This window comes from Piliocolobus tephrosceles, chromosome 15 (genome assembly GCF_002776525.5).
Source record: "Piliocolobus tephrosceles isolate RC106 chromosome 15, ASM277652v3, whole genome shotgun sequence".
NCBI lineage: Eukaryota > Metazoa > Chordata > Mammalia > Primates > Cercopithecidae > Piliocolobus > Piliocolobus tephrosceles.
The window spans coordinates 81,139,208-81,158,108 of NC_045448.1; the positions used below are offsets into that span (position 1 = coordinate 81,139,208).

Below are 18,901 nucleotides of genomic sequence, written 5' to 3' on the forward strand. Positions count from 1 at the left end.
CCGCTTCCTCACTAAAATATAAGCTTCATGAGAACAGGGGTTTTAATGCTTCTGTCCCACCTAGAAGAATGCAAGGCATTAAAAATATGTTCATTAAATATCTGTCAAATGAATAAATGAATGAAAGACAATGTCACTTGCCAAGTGAGGTTTTTCAGACATTGAACACTAGTGTTTCTAGAAGAGGGAAGAATCACTGTAGGCTGAAGGGAACAAGAATTGATTAGAGAGGAGGAGATACCTGACTTGGATGCTATAGATTTGCAGGATTTATAGCTACAGAAAGAAGGATGATGAGTTTCTTTCAGGTAAGGAATTATTTGCCAATTAAATGATCTAATCCACTTTGGCACCAAACCAGATATTCAAGTATAGGTGAATCCTTTAACCTCAGTTTCCACTTTTGGTCTTGGAGGTTACTTGCCATTCTAAATCTGTGGTTCTTAAAGCTGTTTTTTGTTTTATATTTTTTCCGATCAGAGAACTTTGTTATGTCACTCACCATAACAAAAACAGCATCAGAGAAATCCAGTTTAAATAACTGCCTCTTTCTCTACAATATGAGAAGGGGGAAAACATTTTTTCCCTTCACTGGCAAAGAAGATGGTTATGGCTGATTAATCAGGCCATTAGATACAGTTTTGCTGCATTCAGTAGAAGCAATGATGAGAAGTTAGCTTGAATATTCATGTTATAAGTGCTACATGAGTTTGAAATGCTTATAGATTTGCAAAATTTGAGAGCTAGAAAGGACCTTAGAGATCATTTAGATTATGTAGCCCATCCTCCATAGCATTTATAATTTTACAGTTTAAAATGCCAGGACCCAGAGTAGTAAAGTGATTGGTTTCTGGTTGCATTGGTAGCTGGTGGGCAAACAGATTATCAACCCCACCCTTCTGATTCTCCGTCCAGGGGTCTTTATATTGAACCTAAGTGAGCTTCATGCATTTGGTCATGTTACATAACCAGAAAGAAAATCTGGAAGCAATGACTAGGGATACTCATAGAAGAAACCCCATCATCATTTTCAAAGTCACAGTGGTGAAAGTGAGAAATACACATTGAAGGAACTTGTTGGCATTTGAAAGGGAATAAAGCAATATTCATCAACCCTTCTAAGAGTAGGCAGAGTACAAATTAGGGAAAATGGATGCTATTGTTTTACTTCTTCCGTGTATTTTCAACATTATCCAAAAACTGCCATGCTGAAATAATAAGATACTGCTATAAATGTGTGTTATTTAACTGGCAGTACACAGCACATGGAGATTTATTATTTTTACTAATGAGTTTAGCTTTGCTCTTGCAAATAGTGTCAAATGTCATTCTTTCCATCCTCCAGCAGATGGCAACTCTAGTCTTCTTGTCATTTTATCTATTTCTATACTTAGAAGATGTTGTCCTCTGCCATCCCTGCCCCCATTGCCTGTCCCCGAGAAGTTCATCTTTATGTACTGCTCAGGGTGATATGGATAAGTGGATCCATCCCGCTGCCGATGGAATCGCCTCCATTAGCATCTGACTGTGAAGGCCAATCCAAATGTGCCTAGAAATAACAAAATCACAAATTAGCCAATAGTTCTAATTTTCTTAAAAAAAAAAAAAGAGAGAGAGAGAGAGAGAGGGAGAAGTTAGAGATTCTAAAATAAGATGTGCCACAGAAAACTTTCCATTTAAGGAAAAAAATCTTCAAAAGAAACAAAATGTCAATTTCTCCAGTTCTGGCTTTAAAGAAAGATGGGTTTGATTGGATTATCTGAGTTATTGGCCAAAAAAAAGAGCACCCAGGAGTGAAATTGTGTCAGATTTCTCATACACTGTGATTTTTGGTCTCTCTGCAGTCTCTTCTCTTCCATTCCTCCCTCCCTTTTACACACTTTCTCTCAGTTATCAAAAGTACTGTGCCTAGCCCCCTAATTTATTTGCTTTTTAGAAACCTGGTTTCTCTCTCTAGGTGTGTTCCTAAGGCACTACTGCTGGTGACATTTATTTTCTCTCCTTCCAGTCTTTGCCCCCACCACTCCCACCCCTTCTACCAGCTAGATCCTCATAACTCCTACAGTATTGCAGAAGTTCAAACACATACTGCTCTCTGAGTGTAACTCTGAGGGCAGCTGTAAGAAATCAACAGAAAAGAATAGCTGCTACTCTTTTATTAAAGGAAAAGTTAATGATTACAGGCATAAGCAAGTAGATTCTGTCACCAATTCCTCATTGAAAGGCTTCCTACAGATTTGCAAACAGATCTCCTGCCTAGAAGCACTTACTTGCATCAGGAAGGCCTGAGCAGGGACATGGGAGGGACAGAGGATGGGAATGGATTTGGTGGTCTGCAAATGCCACGTGGAGGGAACTCTCGCTAACTCATCCTCTTCCAAAGAACCTAACCATCATGTCTTCTTCAAAGTTGAAGAGCTGTTACCTTGATATACCAGCAACTAGACAGAGGCTAAAGTGTAGAGCAAGGAAACAGTTACATACCTCTTATTTAAGACCAAAAAAAAAAAAAAAAAAGGTTAGCTTTAGTGAGTATGGGTTTCTTGATTATTACTGTCATCATGTGAAAATGTGAGCTGACGCTTCAAATACAATCCTTGGAAACAACCAGGACGTGTGGAAATCCAAGTATGTTATCATTCACTGACAACCACTAATGAAGACAGGGGAGCTTACTTCAAACCCACAAATAATTAGCACTGACAACAGAAGTATAAACAGAGCTTTATTTAATTAATTCCCTAATTGTTCTTTCCTGCTTTCCTATCTGCACCCCTGCTTTGACTTTAGCTGTAACGTATGCCCAAGACTTCCTTCTTTCAGCTTTGTGATAATCATGTATCCGTTTGCTCAATGTGGGAAACCATATCAGCTAGAATTCCTTTCCCTGCTTTATATAAATAAATGTTGTTTTTTTTTTTTTTTTTTTTTTATGTTACCTTATCTGTTTTTCCACAATTCGGATGCCTGGAAATGTTTATTTATTAATATGGATAGCTTATCTAGCACTCACTGTTAGATGCATTTCACAGTTAATATGAAATGAGAAGTGAACAGTTGATAATTCTGGAGTGATGATGAGAACTCTCTGGATTCTCCATTCTGTTCTTTATGGAAACAAACTCTTTGTCCCTGTCTCCTCGCTCACCCACATTCTAATCCCAGCAATCAGAGAGCAGATGGATTGCTTTTTTGGGTTTTGTCATTATCTGTCTTTGTCAGGGAAGCATGATCAGTTCCTCATTAAAGGGCCAATAACAACTCCTTCTTTGCTCTGTCCTGAATGAGGAAGCAGCATTGGAACCTTTGATGTGGTGACTTCAAGTTGTGAGGTAAAAAGGCATCTTTGTGTCTGGCAGGAAAGTCACTCTCCACAGGGGAATGGCTGGGCTGAGGGGCCAGACTGAGAGACCCACTGAGCAGGAAGGACAGCTTGGAGGGGAATAGATTTGGACCAGTCAGCTGGAGCAGCAGGTAGTCCAGAGAGTCAACCCTAGTGGCTGGAGTGGGTCAGCCCTGATCTTCTTACAGAGACTATAGACTCTTTCCCAAGTGGCTTTGCTGGTTACAGGCAGCCCTGGCTTACAAAAGTTGATTACAGCCAGAAGTTAAATCAGAGGCTGCTTAGGAATTTTGCCTGTGAGAAAAGCTAAGTGGTGTGTGAGTGAGGGGTGTGTTTGTATTTGTGCATGTTGAGGATGTTTGATGACAGTCATACTTCCATTATAGACAGGATATGTTCTAAGACATGTGTTTTCATTGTTGTTTGAACATCATAGAATGTACTTATACAAACCTAGATGGTATGTGTTTTTTTATTTGTATAAATTTTTCATATGGAAAACTAAATGTCCCAGCACCATTACTGAATATAAGTCATTTTCCCTACTTGATCTGCAATGCCAATATCAAGGACCATGTATCAGGTTTCTATATATGTTCCATTACAATCTTATGGGATTATGGTCATAAATGCAGTACGTCATTGGCCAAAATGTCATTATGGAGTGTCACTATGACTGTATATGTTTATATGTAAGTTTGTACAATGCAGTTGGTATTCCTTTTGATTACTTTGTGTATAATATTTACTGAAAATATTTGCAGAAAGTTCCTGAGACTCACACAAACTCTGTTTGCCCCTGTCCATGTGATGTGAAGCAGGTATCTGCTGACTTCCTTTCAACTTTTATTTGATACGTATTTGCTGGATCGTTTGGGTGAATAACCAGCCTAGTGTTCAGCTCATGGAAAAATATGCAACAAGGAGTTCCTGCTTTGGAGAAGTAATGTTTTGTTTGAGGAAACAAGATATCTGTTATAAACACTTAGAGAAAATTCTCATATTATGTAGAAGCAAATGAAAGAGTGTGGTAAAGCCTGAGAGGAGACGTAGAATGATCCCATTGCACCAGGATGCTCTCATTTTCTCTCTCTCTTAATGAATGGAAAGGTTGTATAGATTATTTCAGACTTAAAGAATATGTAGTTTTGGTCAAAGAGCAGGCACATGGGAATAAGGAAGTCATCCTATGGTCACAGATGTAGGGAACAGATTGGCCAGACTGAAATAGAAGGACTGTGTTAGGATGCAGTGGGAAGTAAGGAGAATCCCCACCTTAACAAGTCAGGATAGGGTGTGCTTCCAGATACATTTGTACTTCCCTCCTGAGAACTTTTCTCTGTCCTGAATGAGGAAGCGACGTTGGAACTTTTGATGTGGTGGCTTCAAGTTGTGTGAGGTAAAAGGGCATATTTGTGTGTGGCAGGAAAGTGACTGTCCATAGGGGAATGGCTGAATATGTATGTTCCCTAGCCACAAGCTTCAGTTTATCATTTGACAGTAGCTGCCTAGATATAGATCCACTCTGGAAACCCAGGGAAACTTTCCAATCTTCTTGTTAAAGCTGAGGATTGATTAGCAAGCATGACCTCCCACCTGTTATAACTGGCTTATGGCTCTTCCAAAGTACCCACTGGCATTTTCAAGGTGCCCTGCACCCCTCCCTGCCATGTTCTTCCATAGAACACTTCCTTCAACTCCTTGAGTCTGGCCCCTTCCTACCAGAACCACAGTAGTTGTCAAACTTCTTCATTTGTTCAGATTTTCCATTCTAAGCCCTTCTTGTGGCCTTTCCACCGTGGTCTTATAATAGCAGTGAATATGCTCTGAATTCATTGTGGAGCTACCTTGTGCCAAGCAAGTTGTCAAAGGTTTTACATAGGTTCACTTTCTTAGTCTTCATAATGATCCTTTAAAGTAGATCTACTTAACAGTATCCATTGAGCATCATTATATGACAAAGCATTTGGGAATAAAACAGGAAACAATAAAGGCAGAGGCTATGCCCACAGATAACTTGTACTTAGCTAAGAGACTACTTCTAGTGGGAGAGATTAAGCCCTAAGGAGGTAATAAAATGTGTCCTGGATCTGAAATTTGAATCTAGATCTTTCTGACCCCAAAGTCATTTTCTAAATTTCCCAACGGCATCTACCTTTTTCTTTTTTTTCAGTTGAAATTAATTTAAAATAAATTATTCTCAGCAATTGTTCATTTGAAGGCAACCTGACAATCAGGCCGTTTAAGCCACAGTGAGTCTTATGTGACAAATTATCACATAAAGTAATGAAATATTTTCTGGACACTGTGTTCTGCTCTGGGTGGTGTGTTAAGCCGTTCAGAAGCTGCCTTCTGGAGTCTCCACAGGTCCAGGGGGTCCATTGCCACCAAGAGGCTTGTTGCTCATTATTGCATTTAGTACTATAGCAACGGCACCACCGGTGTCTTTATTAAAACGTGCTCCAGGCTAGCATTTTCCCCCGGGGTCAGTAATGAATTTAGAGGAATGGATGTGGAAATGAGATTTGTTCTCACCCATGGAGTGAATTATGTCTTGTTGGGGCCCCCAGGCTAATATTTCAGATTTGCCACAAGGTACTTCATCAAAAATTCTGTTTTGGTTCCAAAAGGACCATGCATGCCTATTAGCAAATTCAGAGCATGCCTTTAAACTGTATGTTTTTTTTTTTTTTTTTTCCTTACACTGGTTCCATCCACTAAAGGCTTTCAGAATTAGCGGTTTGTGAAAACAGTCCATTTCCACGGGCCAGTGAATGGTGCAAAGAAGAAGTGCAGCCCTTTTATCTAACAAGGCTGAGCCTGCCACAACTGAGGTGAATCAAATGCAGAGCAGCCACGAATGTGTCAGCACATTAGGTATTCATTATCACATCGGGCATGCGGTACCACACCAGACATACTCATGTGGCAGGATTTGTGTTTGCTGTCTGTCAAATTCTCTTGCCTCCATTTGATTGCCAGGGCTCATTTTAATGCCATTGAAGCGTATGGGTTTAAATACTCTCCAATTCAGCCTGGTGTGTTTGACATCTAGTTCGCCACAATACGACATTCCAAAGAAACTGATTACAGAGATAAGTCAATTGAGAAATAGGGTTGCACATCAAAGCACTACCTTTCCCATAATAGAGATACTCAGAAAGCCTAGCTTGTTGGAGAAGACCATAACTGCTAGTTGTCTTTACAAGTGTTCTCTGTGATGGGAAATGGGGAGAAGGCATCTCTTTCAGGATGTCCACTATGCTCCCATCCTCTCTCCCTCCCTTCACTACTTCTGCTATCTCCCAGATGAAGTGTTATATTCCCGAGCAATGATGACCAGCTAGTTTTCGCTAGCAAAAACCAAAAGGGCAGGGTGGTCTCCAGCCAATGACAGACCAAAGATGGATTGGCTTGAGAAAAGAATGAAGGTCCCCACTTTTTCTTCCCAACCCCCATTATATTCATAGCCTTAAGAACTGCTCCCCTCCAGAATCTTGGCTATGATTGTCATAACTTACATCTTGTCTAGACCTGGGAAAAAATAATAATATGACTCCATTGATGCTACTCCAATTCTTCTGCTTTTTGTGTCAAATTTTCTTTCATTTTGTAAGCTGTGCATTTGGGCAGATGTTATCCTCCGTTGGAGGTACCATTCCCATGCAGGAGTAAGGTTTCTGTTGGACATGAGTCCTCTTGGCAGAACACATTTAATGGAGTGCATTTTAGTGAGGGTCTCCAGCCTTGGTCTAATTGCTCTATAATGAAACTCTCCTTCTTACTTGCATGTCTTAGTTTAGTTTTGGAAATTATTATGTGCATAGAACAGTGTTTCTCCTTAAGCAAACAAACTCACTCACTGTTCTTATGACCAGTATAGAGTTCCAGATACTGTTGAACAGGAATTACTATATTAAGTCCTGTGCACATCATCAGCACTGTAAATTGGCCCTCACCTCCCATGAAACTGGCAGCCTCTGGATCTTTGGGTTGTCTGTTTTTACTGGCTGTTAATTGTTAATAGATTTTCAGGTGTAGGTCATGCTGTGTAAGCATCAATCCTTAATTTAGGAAGGTCTGCGGCTGTCCATGATTGTGAAAAGGCAAGTGATAAACAAAAACTGGAGAAATCTCAGCATCCTCACTAAAAATGGCAAGCCCAGTAATGCTTCTGGTAGTAAAAGCAAAATTTATTAGTGAGAGAACAAACTTACCCAATAAAAAAGGAAAGTTAAAGAGGGAACGCAGAGAAGGAAAGAAGGCCCCAGAAGAAGGTTGAAGAGAAAACATTTAAGAAATCAAAGCCATTTTAGAAAGATGAGTTAGAGAGCACGCATGGCATGATCTTAGATATCCTCCTTGTTCTTGAGACAAGAAGAAAAGGAAGGTATTTAGAGTGAGCTTTTAAGTAATTCTGCTTGGAAAAATGTATGATAAGAGGCCTCGCTATCCTCCATATCAGGGGAATGGATATACTGGTCCGGGGTTCAGTGGCCCTAAAGCCAAATTCAGCTGCTGCCTGTTTTTATAGGTCCTGCAAGATAAGAATGAGTTTATGTTTTTAAATGGCTGGAAATAAACCAAAAGAAGAATAATATTTTGCAACATTTGAAAATTATATAAAATTCAGATTTTAATATCCATACATAAAGTTTCATTGGAACACAGCCATACCTATTTGTTTACATATTTTCTATAACTGTCTATTCATTAAAATGGAAAAGCAGATTCCTTGCGACAGAGACTGCAGAGCCTAAAATATTTACTATTAATATCAGCCCTTTACAGGAAAAGTTTTTGGATTGCTGTATTAGTCTATTGACTCAGAGTAACTAGGAATTAGTTACTAAAGGCTATCACCTTTCCACAAGTCCGTCTAACCCTTCTTCATCTAGTCTTCTCTTTGCAGAAGGTAATCCCCTTACCTACTTACCCATTTATTCACCTACTTCCAAGAGTTTCCAAGGGCTTATCTCATGGTGGATCCTGCATTGGGCTTTGTGGGTGGTTGAAGAGATGAATTCAATCTGTTGTCTGCTCTAGAGTACTTATAGTTTGTTTAGAAAGCATGAGAGGAAGAGCAAGATAAATTATGCAGATAAATAAGAGATATGCATGATCAAAATGCATGGTAGAGTGACACATTCATTTAAGAGGATTTCAGGAATACTGACATGGGATTCTGAATCTCCTTCAGATTTCTTTTACCTGCATAATACTATCGTTCAGTGAGTTGCTCAGACCAGAAAGCTAGCCACCACCTTGCTTTTTCTTCTTTTTTTTGGCAGTGGCAGGGATGGGGGTGGAGGGGATGGAGTCTTGTTCTGTCCTGCAGGCAGTGGCGTGTTCCTGGCTCCCTGCAACCTCTGCCTCCTGGATGCAACAATTCTCCTGCCTCAGACTCTGAGTAGCTGGGATTACAGGTGCGCACCACCACGCCCAGCTAATTTTTGTATTTTTATTAGAGACAGGTTTTGCCATGTTGGCCAGGCTGGTCTCAAACTCCTGGCCTCAAGTGATCTGCCTGTCTCGGCCTCCCAAAGTGCTGGGATTATAGGCGCCAGCCACCGCACCTAGCCTAGCCACCATCTTGACACCCAGTCTCCTGCCTCCTCTGCTTGCACTGCAGTGCACCCTGCACGGTGTTGCACGTCAAAGGCACTCTCCAGGATTATGCTTAGTCCATGAGGCCAATTGTGGCAGCCTAGATTCTCCAACTCCCTGTACCTTTCTGCCTTCAGAATGAATTATGTCACTTCTTCCTTTTGAAGAATATATTTTGAATTGTCAGCTTAGCTTCATTTCTGATGCTTCCTCCCTAATCTAGGCCACTGTTATCTCTGGCCTAGATCACAGCAAAAGCAATGGATCTTTCACGTCCACTCTTGCATCTGTTCTATTTAAAATTCACATATAATCACACTACTTCTCTGTGTATGATGAGTCTCACTTTTCCCATATTTTTTATGAAAATATCCCAAATCTGGGCATGTCTCTTGAGACCTTGAACAATCAGCTTTTGAGACCTTAGAGCCTCATTTGCATGACTCTCCCCTTAATTCCTTTCTTCTGGCCATGTGGCCATCTTACAGTTTCTGTGGGGTGAATATATAATTCATTTTTCAAAAGCAAGACATTTGTGAGAATGAAAGGAGGCACTATTAATAATGATGCCATGGCAACAGGCTATAATCAGGACAGTCCCAGGCAAACCAAGATATAAAGTCACCCTACATTTCTCAGACATCCCACACTCTTTCTAACATCAGAGTCTTTGAATGTGATTATTTTTCCTTATCTGGGATTGTGTTGCCCTTCTTTACCTCTCAGTTTTTCAGAGGGTAAGTGAAATCCTCTCTTGATGCACAATCAGAGCACCTTCGCTCCTTCTAATAATTATAATTGCATTGCAACTGATATAATTGTTTATGTTTCCAACCAGCATGACCAATCCTCTTGATCTGCCCATGACTGAGAAAGTTGCAAGGATGTGAGACTTTTAATGCGAAAACCAGGAAAGTCCCAGATCAGCACGTGGGAATATCATTCCCTCAAAGGCAAGGACCACATTTGTCTTGTTTCCCACTGTAACCACAGAACATAGAGTAGTTTCCAATAAGCTGTAGGTACTCAAAAGACTTTAGGGGGTTCAATGAATTAAGAAAGAAAGGAGTACAATGAAAGAAAGGTGACTTTCAGATGGGTTAATCAGGGATGCTTTGCATATAAGGTTCCATCTCAGCTTAAAGGATGAGTTATAGTTTCAGTACAAGGTTAGGAAAAGATTATTATAGACAGGGAGAAAACTTTCATTAGAGCCCTTCCTCTTTCCCTACTACTAAGTGCCACCTGGAAAGGATGTGGAGGTTCTTAACAATGTGATTTAAATGGCTGATACAGTTAAGCATGTTACCTACTCAGGAGTAGTTGCATTTTTAATAAAAAATAGAGCCTCCAGTCAAATGATCATCTCATAATGGCAGACGTTTTGAACTGGGAATGGAGAATATAGTTTGAGGGTAAGAAAGAGGAGTGAGGAGGAAGGCCTACCTTCAGACTGGCCCCAAATGCCTTTCCTATAGGTGGCTTCCACTCTGCCTGGGGTCAGACCACAGGGCTGTGGGGTCTGAAATTACAGCGCAGTATACAATCACATGAAAGTAGTTTGGGTAGAGCACCATGGGACAGCAGTCTAATTGTTTTTTCTCAAATTTTCCAGGCCAATTGATCTGGGAGAGGTTATTCCTGCCCACTGTGCTTCTGGCATCAGTACTTGGCACCAGATGAGAAGTTTGCACTAGGAGAGATGACACAATCAGAAAGGCACATTAGAGCTTTCCAACTGGTAAAATGTTGAATACAGAATTTTCAGTGTTTCCTTTACAGTATATAAATTCAATAAGTGGAAGCCCTCAATTCCTGGGAATTGAAGGCTTCTGACCATTTAATCCATGTTTGTTTCTGAAAATAATAGGTTATTAGACACAAAAATGCACTTGAGATTCTAATTTTGTAGATGGGGAAACTAAGACCCAGAAAAGTTAAGAGTTGACCACATTGTACAGCTGGTTCATGCTACACTGGGACCAGGACTCAACTTTCCCAATGCTAAATGCTGTGTCTCTCCTTCCATACCTGCATTTTATTATGAAAACTTTTTAATATACAGAAAAATTGAAGAAATTGTATAGTGAGCACCCATATACTCATGTCTTAGTTCATTTGAGCTGCTATAACAGAGTATCTTAGACTAGCTAACTTGAAAGCAATAGAAATTTATTTCTCATGGTTCTGAAGTCTGGGAAGTTCAAGATTAGGACTCCAGGATATTCAGTGTCTGGTGAGGGTTCGTTCCTCATAGATAGCACCTTCTGACCATATTCTCATAGGGTGAAAGGGGCAAAGCAGCTTTTGGGGGCCCCTTTTATAAGGATACTAATTCTACTCATGAGGGCTCTAAGGCCTCATCTCCAAGTACCCTCACACTGGGGATTGGGTTTTAACGTATGAATTTAGGGGGACATAAGCATTCAGATTATAGCAACCCCCCTCCTCAATTTTACAATTTCCATTTTGCTATATTTGCTTTATCAGATATCTAGTCATCCTATTTTTGAAGCATTTTGAAGGAATTGCAGACATTAGTACACTTCACCTTATGCAGATTATTATCTAAAGTTTGATATTTGCTTATCTTTTTAGGTAAAATTTATACACAGTGAATGAGTTTTGACAAATGCTTGCATCTATGCATCTCAAACCCCTATATAGTACTTTGAGTTTTCCATTTTAAAAATTTCAAAACATGCTACATTTTACTTAAACAACCATCTTAAAATTGTTTGCTGTTGAAGATGTACTTGCTTATATAGAAAACATTTGCACAGGAAACAGATTTGTGTAATATTAGACTCTAGTTTTAAAAGCAGGTTCTGTAAGGTGCTGTGTTCAAATACTTAAGAAGTGACTCTATGCAAATTTTAATTCGTAAAAGATGAAGTCTCAAAGTCAAGGACATGCACTCATGTGGGAGAGAAGTGGAGATATTCAAGGGGGATATATAAGGGACACAAAACCTTATAAAACACTGAGCATTGTTCCCAGCCCATTACCAACTTGGGCCTCCTCACTCCTCCATCTCCACACACTCTGCATCTCAAAAAGGCAAATTACCTGGACATTTTCAACTGGGTTGGGTGTGGGCATAAGAAAATGGGACAAAGCAGGGCACAGTGGCTTACCCCTGTAATCCCAGTACTTTCGGAGGCTGAGGTGGGCAGATTATGAGGTCAGGAGATTGAGACCATCCTGGTTAACTTGGTGAAACCCCATCTCTACTAAAAATACAAAAAATTAGCCAGGCGTGGTGGCATGGGCCCGTAATCCAAGCTACTCGGGAGGCTGAGGCATGGGAATCACTTGAACCTGGGAGGCGGAGGTTGCAGTGAGTCAAGATTGTGCCACTGCACTCCAGCCTGGGCGACAGAACCAGACTCTGTCCACGCCGCTCCCCCCCAACCAAAAAAATATAAAGGTAAACGGGACAAAAAAAAGTCACAAGCTCTTTTGTTTCTGCTGTAGGAATGCTCTGTTTGGCTGCAGTACCCCTCCCCCCCCGCCCCGCCCTTTTATTTTCGTTTTTGCTCCTATGGAAACTAATCAGAAAAGCTAGAGCAGTTTTGAGAGGCAGATGCTGAAGAATGATACTCCACACTCCCTTCACAAGCTCCCTTCCCACCCATGCTGCAGGATGTGTGAGTGCACACACACACACACACACACACACCTCCTGATTGTACCAAGGAGCCAAAAACAACTGACTTTTCATGGATGAATCTGTGGGTAACTAGTGGTTCAGTACTGTCTTCAGGCATAATGGACTCTCCCTGGGGAATGCTGCACCCAACAACTGGGAGACACTTTAAGCACGTTAACTGCCAATGTTTTATGTCAAAAGGTAGAGACAAGTCATAGGAGGACTTGCTGCAGCCCCTTATAGTAGGTGAATTGACCCCACCGCGGGAAGTTGGCTGGTCCAGAGGATAGTAGCAAGCCCAAGGCTGCCAAAGGCCTGCTCCCCAGGTGGCTTCCTAGAGCAGAATGTATGGGCAGCAGTAAAATCAGAAAGGGAATGTATTTTACTTTTTTTTTTTTTTAAGACAGAGTGTCACTCTTGCCCAGGCTGGACTGCAGTGGCACAATTTCGGCTCACCACAACCTCTGCCTCTCAGGTTCAAGAGATTCTCCTGCCTCAGCCTCCTGAGTAGCTGAAACTACAGGCATGTGCCACCATGCCCGGCTAATTTTTATATTTGTAGTAGAGACAGGGTTTCGCCATGTTGGCCAGGCTGGTCTTGAACTCTTGAGCTTAGGTTATCCGCCCACCTTGGCTTCCCAAAGTGCTGGGATTACCAGCGTGAGCCCCTGCACCTGGCCTTTTTAAATTATTTTCTTTTTTTACTTTTAAAGCAGAAAATGGGAGGGGAGAAAGGATTAAAAGAGGGAATATTCTGGAAGTCTTTCTGTGAGAGCTCCAGAAAACCTTTTTAGAGAAAACAGAACATTTCAGTAACAGCTGGGCCTTCAGCCAAAGCAGATGGTCCAAAATGAGGAATGGGAGAGCAGTACAAATAATATCAAGTTGTTGGCTATGGGAGCACTGTGGGTACATGCTAACAGTTGGGTTAGGTGGAAGTCCTTCAGTGCTGACCCTGCATTTAAAAAGTATACATTTAGGCCTTCTCTCTTGGCATCTGAGCATGGCCAACTCTGGAGAGCTGCCTCCACCACTGACTGGTGAAGTGGGTACATCCTTTTCATTTTTGCCAAAACCAGTCCAATTGCCCTAATATAAACCTCTAAGTGATTAACATACAGAAGAAAGTGACTGGTGCCAACTTACTGCAGTCCTGGTAGTTTTCCTAATGATTTGAGAGAGCTAAGCTTGTGATTAGAATTCCAATCACCAGGCAGGATAGGGGGATTCTAGAGCTTTTGGATAGGCCAGGAGCAAAAGACATAAAAACAACAAAGGAACAAATTTAAAAATGAAACAGCACATTAAGATGAACAGGAATGCACATTTTCTATCCCTGATTACAATCAGAGCTGGCTATTTTTAGTGTATTTCTGATGAGTCTACTTCACTGTACTTCATACCAGAATGGCACAATGAGTGGTATTTGCTCTCTATTGGCCAGTAGCTGAAGAGATGAATCTCCATGGAAGTGTGAATATAGGGAGTGCTGAGGCTGACATATGGTAGATTTTTTTTAACATCTATAAAAACAAACCACTTTCACTAATAATATAACGTGTGTGTGTGCACATGTGTGTGTGTGTGTGTATCACACCCATCCGTTGAGTTTCAATAATCAACTCTCTTTTGCAAGGAAATTTTATAGCCAGATAGTCATCCCCAAACTATGATTTGTAATGTTTGAGTTGCATCTAGGTGGTTTATGGCACTGACTTAGAAAGGGTATTAATGAGGTCTATGCCGAAACTTTCAGCAGATAGAATATTTGATTTTTATTAGAGATAGGTTTGGGTTGAGGGGCCATTTTTATGAACTCAATCATAAAAGAAAAAAATAGAATACCATAACCCAACTCTGCAAATACTTTCTATATAAGGTGGATACCCTGACAAATCTTATCCCAGCTATGCAGAGAGAAGTAGAAATACCTCTTCCAGTGTGGATTTAGAAATTGTAGGTTCCTCAAGAATATACGTTGCATATTGCTTCTTCGACTAGTCATCCCCTACTGATTAAATACCTACCATGGGTTTGGTGCTACTGGAGACTCAAAAGAAGAGTAAGGCAACCCTGTCTTCAAGGTGGCCAATGAATTCACCATCTTAATAAAGCCATGAGAGGAAAAGTGTAAGAAACAAACCATTTATAAACAATTAGGACTAGGTATATCCAAAGAAATCAGATGACACGACTTTGAGCTAGGGGAGATTATTTGTACTGGAGTAGCTCAAACATACTTGATCTTGATGTTTTCTGTAAGCAAGTGACTCCTTTTGCGTGTCTTTGGGGAGTTCATTTCCCAGACATTTTAATCTAAGAATGATACCTTTACACTGGAACACCACCAAGTTATTAATGTAGCTTCTTAACAATGTTGGCCATTGTGCTTACAAAGTATATGCTGCTTTTTCATCAAACATACAAGTAATTGAAGAGAAAATAAATAAGATTTATTTTTCTTCTTTTGACTGACAAGGCTTAATCTGTCTCATGCAATCTTTATCACTTCAAGTCAGACTATCCCTGTCAGTACTTGCTAGATTCTTTATGGATGTGGATAATAACTGTAATCTATGGAGCAGTCCTGCGGTTAGGTCAGTACAGCCAGTAATTTGCAAGCCTGGTTCTACAATGGCATCTCTTAGGGGAAGAACTGCCTTGAACTTGCTCATCTGTCTGAACCCTGTAGAGAAGGATCAGCCAGCTGGTAACTTTCTGTGAGGTTTCTCATGGCCTTTTGCCATCTTCAAGTTTGTGGCTTTAAGAGAGGCCTTTGGCAAAGTTTTGATTGCTGTGAATACCCTCTTATAATGGTTCACTTTTCAAAAGGTTTTCACATTCATAATTTTCTTTAATCTTCATAATTTTCTACTAGATTGGGAACAAATGAGTCTCTTCCCATTTTATGTCTCACGAAAGAGAAACAACAAGGCTAGTTGAATGTACCAGGTGACATACAGCCCTTTAGCCATACAATGATGATCACATCAAGGTTTCCAGACCACAGACTTAGAGTCTCACTCTATCTCTTGTGTAAGACATAGAATTAGTTTGATTAGTTCTGTTGACAATTATATACAGACTTTGGGAAGTAAGTTATAAATATTTGACTTTTTGGTTGATGCAAAAATTCCATTCAGTTCTGACATTACCTGGAACTAGCATCAGATCTCATGAGTTAAAGGTCTCAGTTCCACGATAGTGCCCCCATGTCATACTCCAATCCCAAATCCTGGGTCACCCATACTTCTGATCAACTGGCTATAAATTGAGGGTTCTCATCACTCCCTCCTCAGATTCAGTAATTAGCTAGGAAGGCTCATAGAAGTCAGGAAGGCATTTAACTTAACTTTACCAGTTTATTATAAAGGACACAAATGAACAGCCAGATGAAGGAGTACACAGGGCAAAGTCCAGAAGAGTCATGAATACAGGATCTTCTGTCCCTGTGGAGTTGGGGTACACCTCCCCCAGAAAGTGGATGTGTTTGGAACAACAATTTGGAAATTCTCTGAACCTTGATGTTTAGAGATTTTTTTTTTTTAATGGAGATTTCATCATATAGGCATGATTTGTTAAATCATTGGCCACCCAAGTTCCAGCTCCTACCTCCTCCCCAGAGGTCTGGATGGGTGGCCGAAATTTATATGCTTTTAATCATGGTTTGGTCTTTTTGGCAAACAGCCCCCATGCTGAAGCTATCTAGGGACCACCAGTCATCTCATTAATATAGAAAAGACGCTCATCACTCTAGAGCTTCCAAGCATTTTAGAAGCTATGTATCAGGTACAAAGGATGAAGACTAAATACTTTTTATTATACCAGAGATTTGAATAGACATTTATCCAGGAAGACATTCAAATGGCTAATAAGCACATGAAAATATCCTCAACTTCATTACCCATTAGGGAACTGCAAATCAAAACCATAGTGAAATACAACTTCACCCCCACTAGGATGGCTATAATAAAAAAAGGAGATGGACAATAATAAGTGTTGGAGAGGATATGGAGAAATTAGAACGCCCACTCATTGCTGATGGGAATGTAAAATGATGCAGCTACTTTGGAAAATAGGTAGGTAGGTTCTCAAGTTGCTAAATATAAAGTTATCATATGATCCAGTAATTCCACTTCTGGGTATAATCCAAGAGATAGGAAAAAACATGCATCCACACACACACTTGCACATGAATGTTCATACAGAATTATTCACAACAGCCAAAAATTGTAAAGAACACAAATGTCCACTGCCTGATGAATAGATAAGCAAAATATGGTATAGCCATGCAATGGAATATGATTCAGCAATAAAAAAGAATGAAGTAGTGATGCATGCTACAACATAGATGAACCTTAAAAACATTGTGCTAAGTAAAGGAAGATAGTCACAAAAGACTGTACATTGTACAATTTCATTTATATTACATATCCAGAACAGGCAAATCTGGAGACAGAAAGTAAGATTACTGACTGCCTATGGCTTGAGGAAAGGGTAGAGGGAATGGGAAGTGATTAGTAATGGGTAACCAATTTATTTTGGGGAAGATAAAAGTGTCTACACGTAGAGAGTGCTGATGGTTGCACAACTCTGAACTCATTAAATTGTATGCTTTGAGTGAATTTTATGGCATGTGCATTGCATCTAAATAAAGATGTTTAGAAAAATCAGCAAATAGTATCACCTGGAGTTGGGCCATCCAGACAACATGTAAGTACATCTAAAATTAAGTCTCCAAGCACTGCAATTCTCATTTGCCCTCTGATGAACTTGGTGAACTGGAACTCGAAGTCAGTTCTCCTTGTAAATAAACAATGCTGCTGCTGTAAGAGCTAATTGACAGTGTTGTCAGATTGGCTTTGCCAGGGAGCAAGCAGTCATGGTCATCCTGAAATTAACATACAAATTACAATGATAGATTTTATTTGAAGAGTTTTATTTTTTCCTGATTATATAAATAGTTTCTTTCCAGGCAAATAAAATGTTTCATGCACTGAAATAATCAACTACCACCTAAAATTTTTAAAATTTTTCTTTTCATACAAAATTTCAAATTATGAAAAAAAAGCAGAGTGCCAGTTTTTTGTTTGCATGCTTTTTGTTTGCTCATTTAATGTTTTAACAGTGACCTGAATTCTATTTACTAAATTTTAAGTGTATTGATTTTCTAGAGGGTACCAGAACAAAATACAACACATTAGGTGGCTTAAACAACAGAAATGTATTGTGTCACAGTTTGGGAGGATAGAGGTCAAAGATCAAGGTATCAGGGATAGTCTGTACCATTCTTCTGTCCTAGCTTCTGGTAGCCTCAAATGTTGCTTGACTTGTAGGTGGTGATCTCCCTATGTCCCTGTGAGAGAACAGAGTGATCCTTCTATGTGTGTCTGTCTCTATGTCCAAATTTCCCCTTTTCTATGAGGAAACAGTTACATTGGGTTAGGGCACATCTAATGACCCTAATGATCTAATGATCATCTGCAAAGACACTATTTTCAAATGTAGTCACATTCACAGGTATCAGAGGTTATAACTTCAACATCCTTTGGAGAGATACAATTTAATCTATAACACTACGTCACATTCTAGGGTTTATAATATTTTTATATTCTCTTGGCCTAGCTAAAATTGTAATTTTAATTTGAAGAATCCATTGTAATGAGGCAAGAATAGATGTTCTCTTAAGATCATCCATGTATGAGTTGAAGTTTACATGGGCTCCTTTGACTGACTTTGTCATTTTACATCTGGTGACTTTCGATTAAAAAACCACAAAAAAAAAAATCTCCAGTGTTCCAAGCCTGAAGAGAAAAAAACATGAAAATGATTATATAATTGGGAAGTTTGATTATCCCCTGGTTTTGTGTCATTTACTTCTAGAACACTCTTTTTATCGACTGCCAAGAAATGTATGTGTGCTACCATTTCTTTGATCGTGTTGGCCTGCAAATTCAGAATAAAGGGCACAAGGAAAAAACAAACTTACCATTTTCACACAATTATTTATAAGAAAAATAGGACTGGAACTCATTTCTGATCACGATCCTTTTGAACCAATAAAAGGAATTACTAAAAATGTAAGGAGTGATGTTTTTTCTTTGGCAATTGGCACTTTGGCTAAAAATAAACCAGTCAAAAATAGAAAGAAAAGAAGATGGGTAAGGTCTGTTAAGAAACCTAAACAATATTCTGTGGGATCATTTCTATCAGCACACAAACATCTAAATTCTCCCTCACACACACACACACATATATATATATATATATATATATATATATATATATATATATATATA

General features: G+C 39.7%; 1 protein-coding gene across 7 annotated transcripts in view; it reads left to right on the forward strand.

The window, feature by feature from the left end:
• CTNNA2 (catenin alpha 2) overlaps positions 1-18,901 on the forward strand; it is a 1,159,566-nt gene that overhangs the window by 813,062 nt on the left and 327,603 nt on the right. Inside the window, exon 9 of one of the 7 annotated variants that reach the window (XM_023224973.1) lies at positions 3,326-3,332. The exons of the other annotated variants lie outside the window; for them this stretch is intronic. Within the exon in view, the coding sequence (XP_023080741.1) occupies positions 3,326-3,332 (7 nt within the window). The remainder of the gene's footprint in view (positions 1-3,325; positions 3,333-18,901) is intronic. 7 annotated transcript variants of the gene reach the window in all.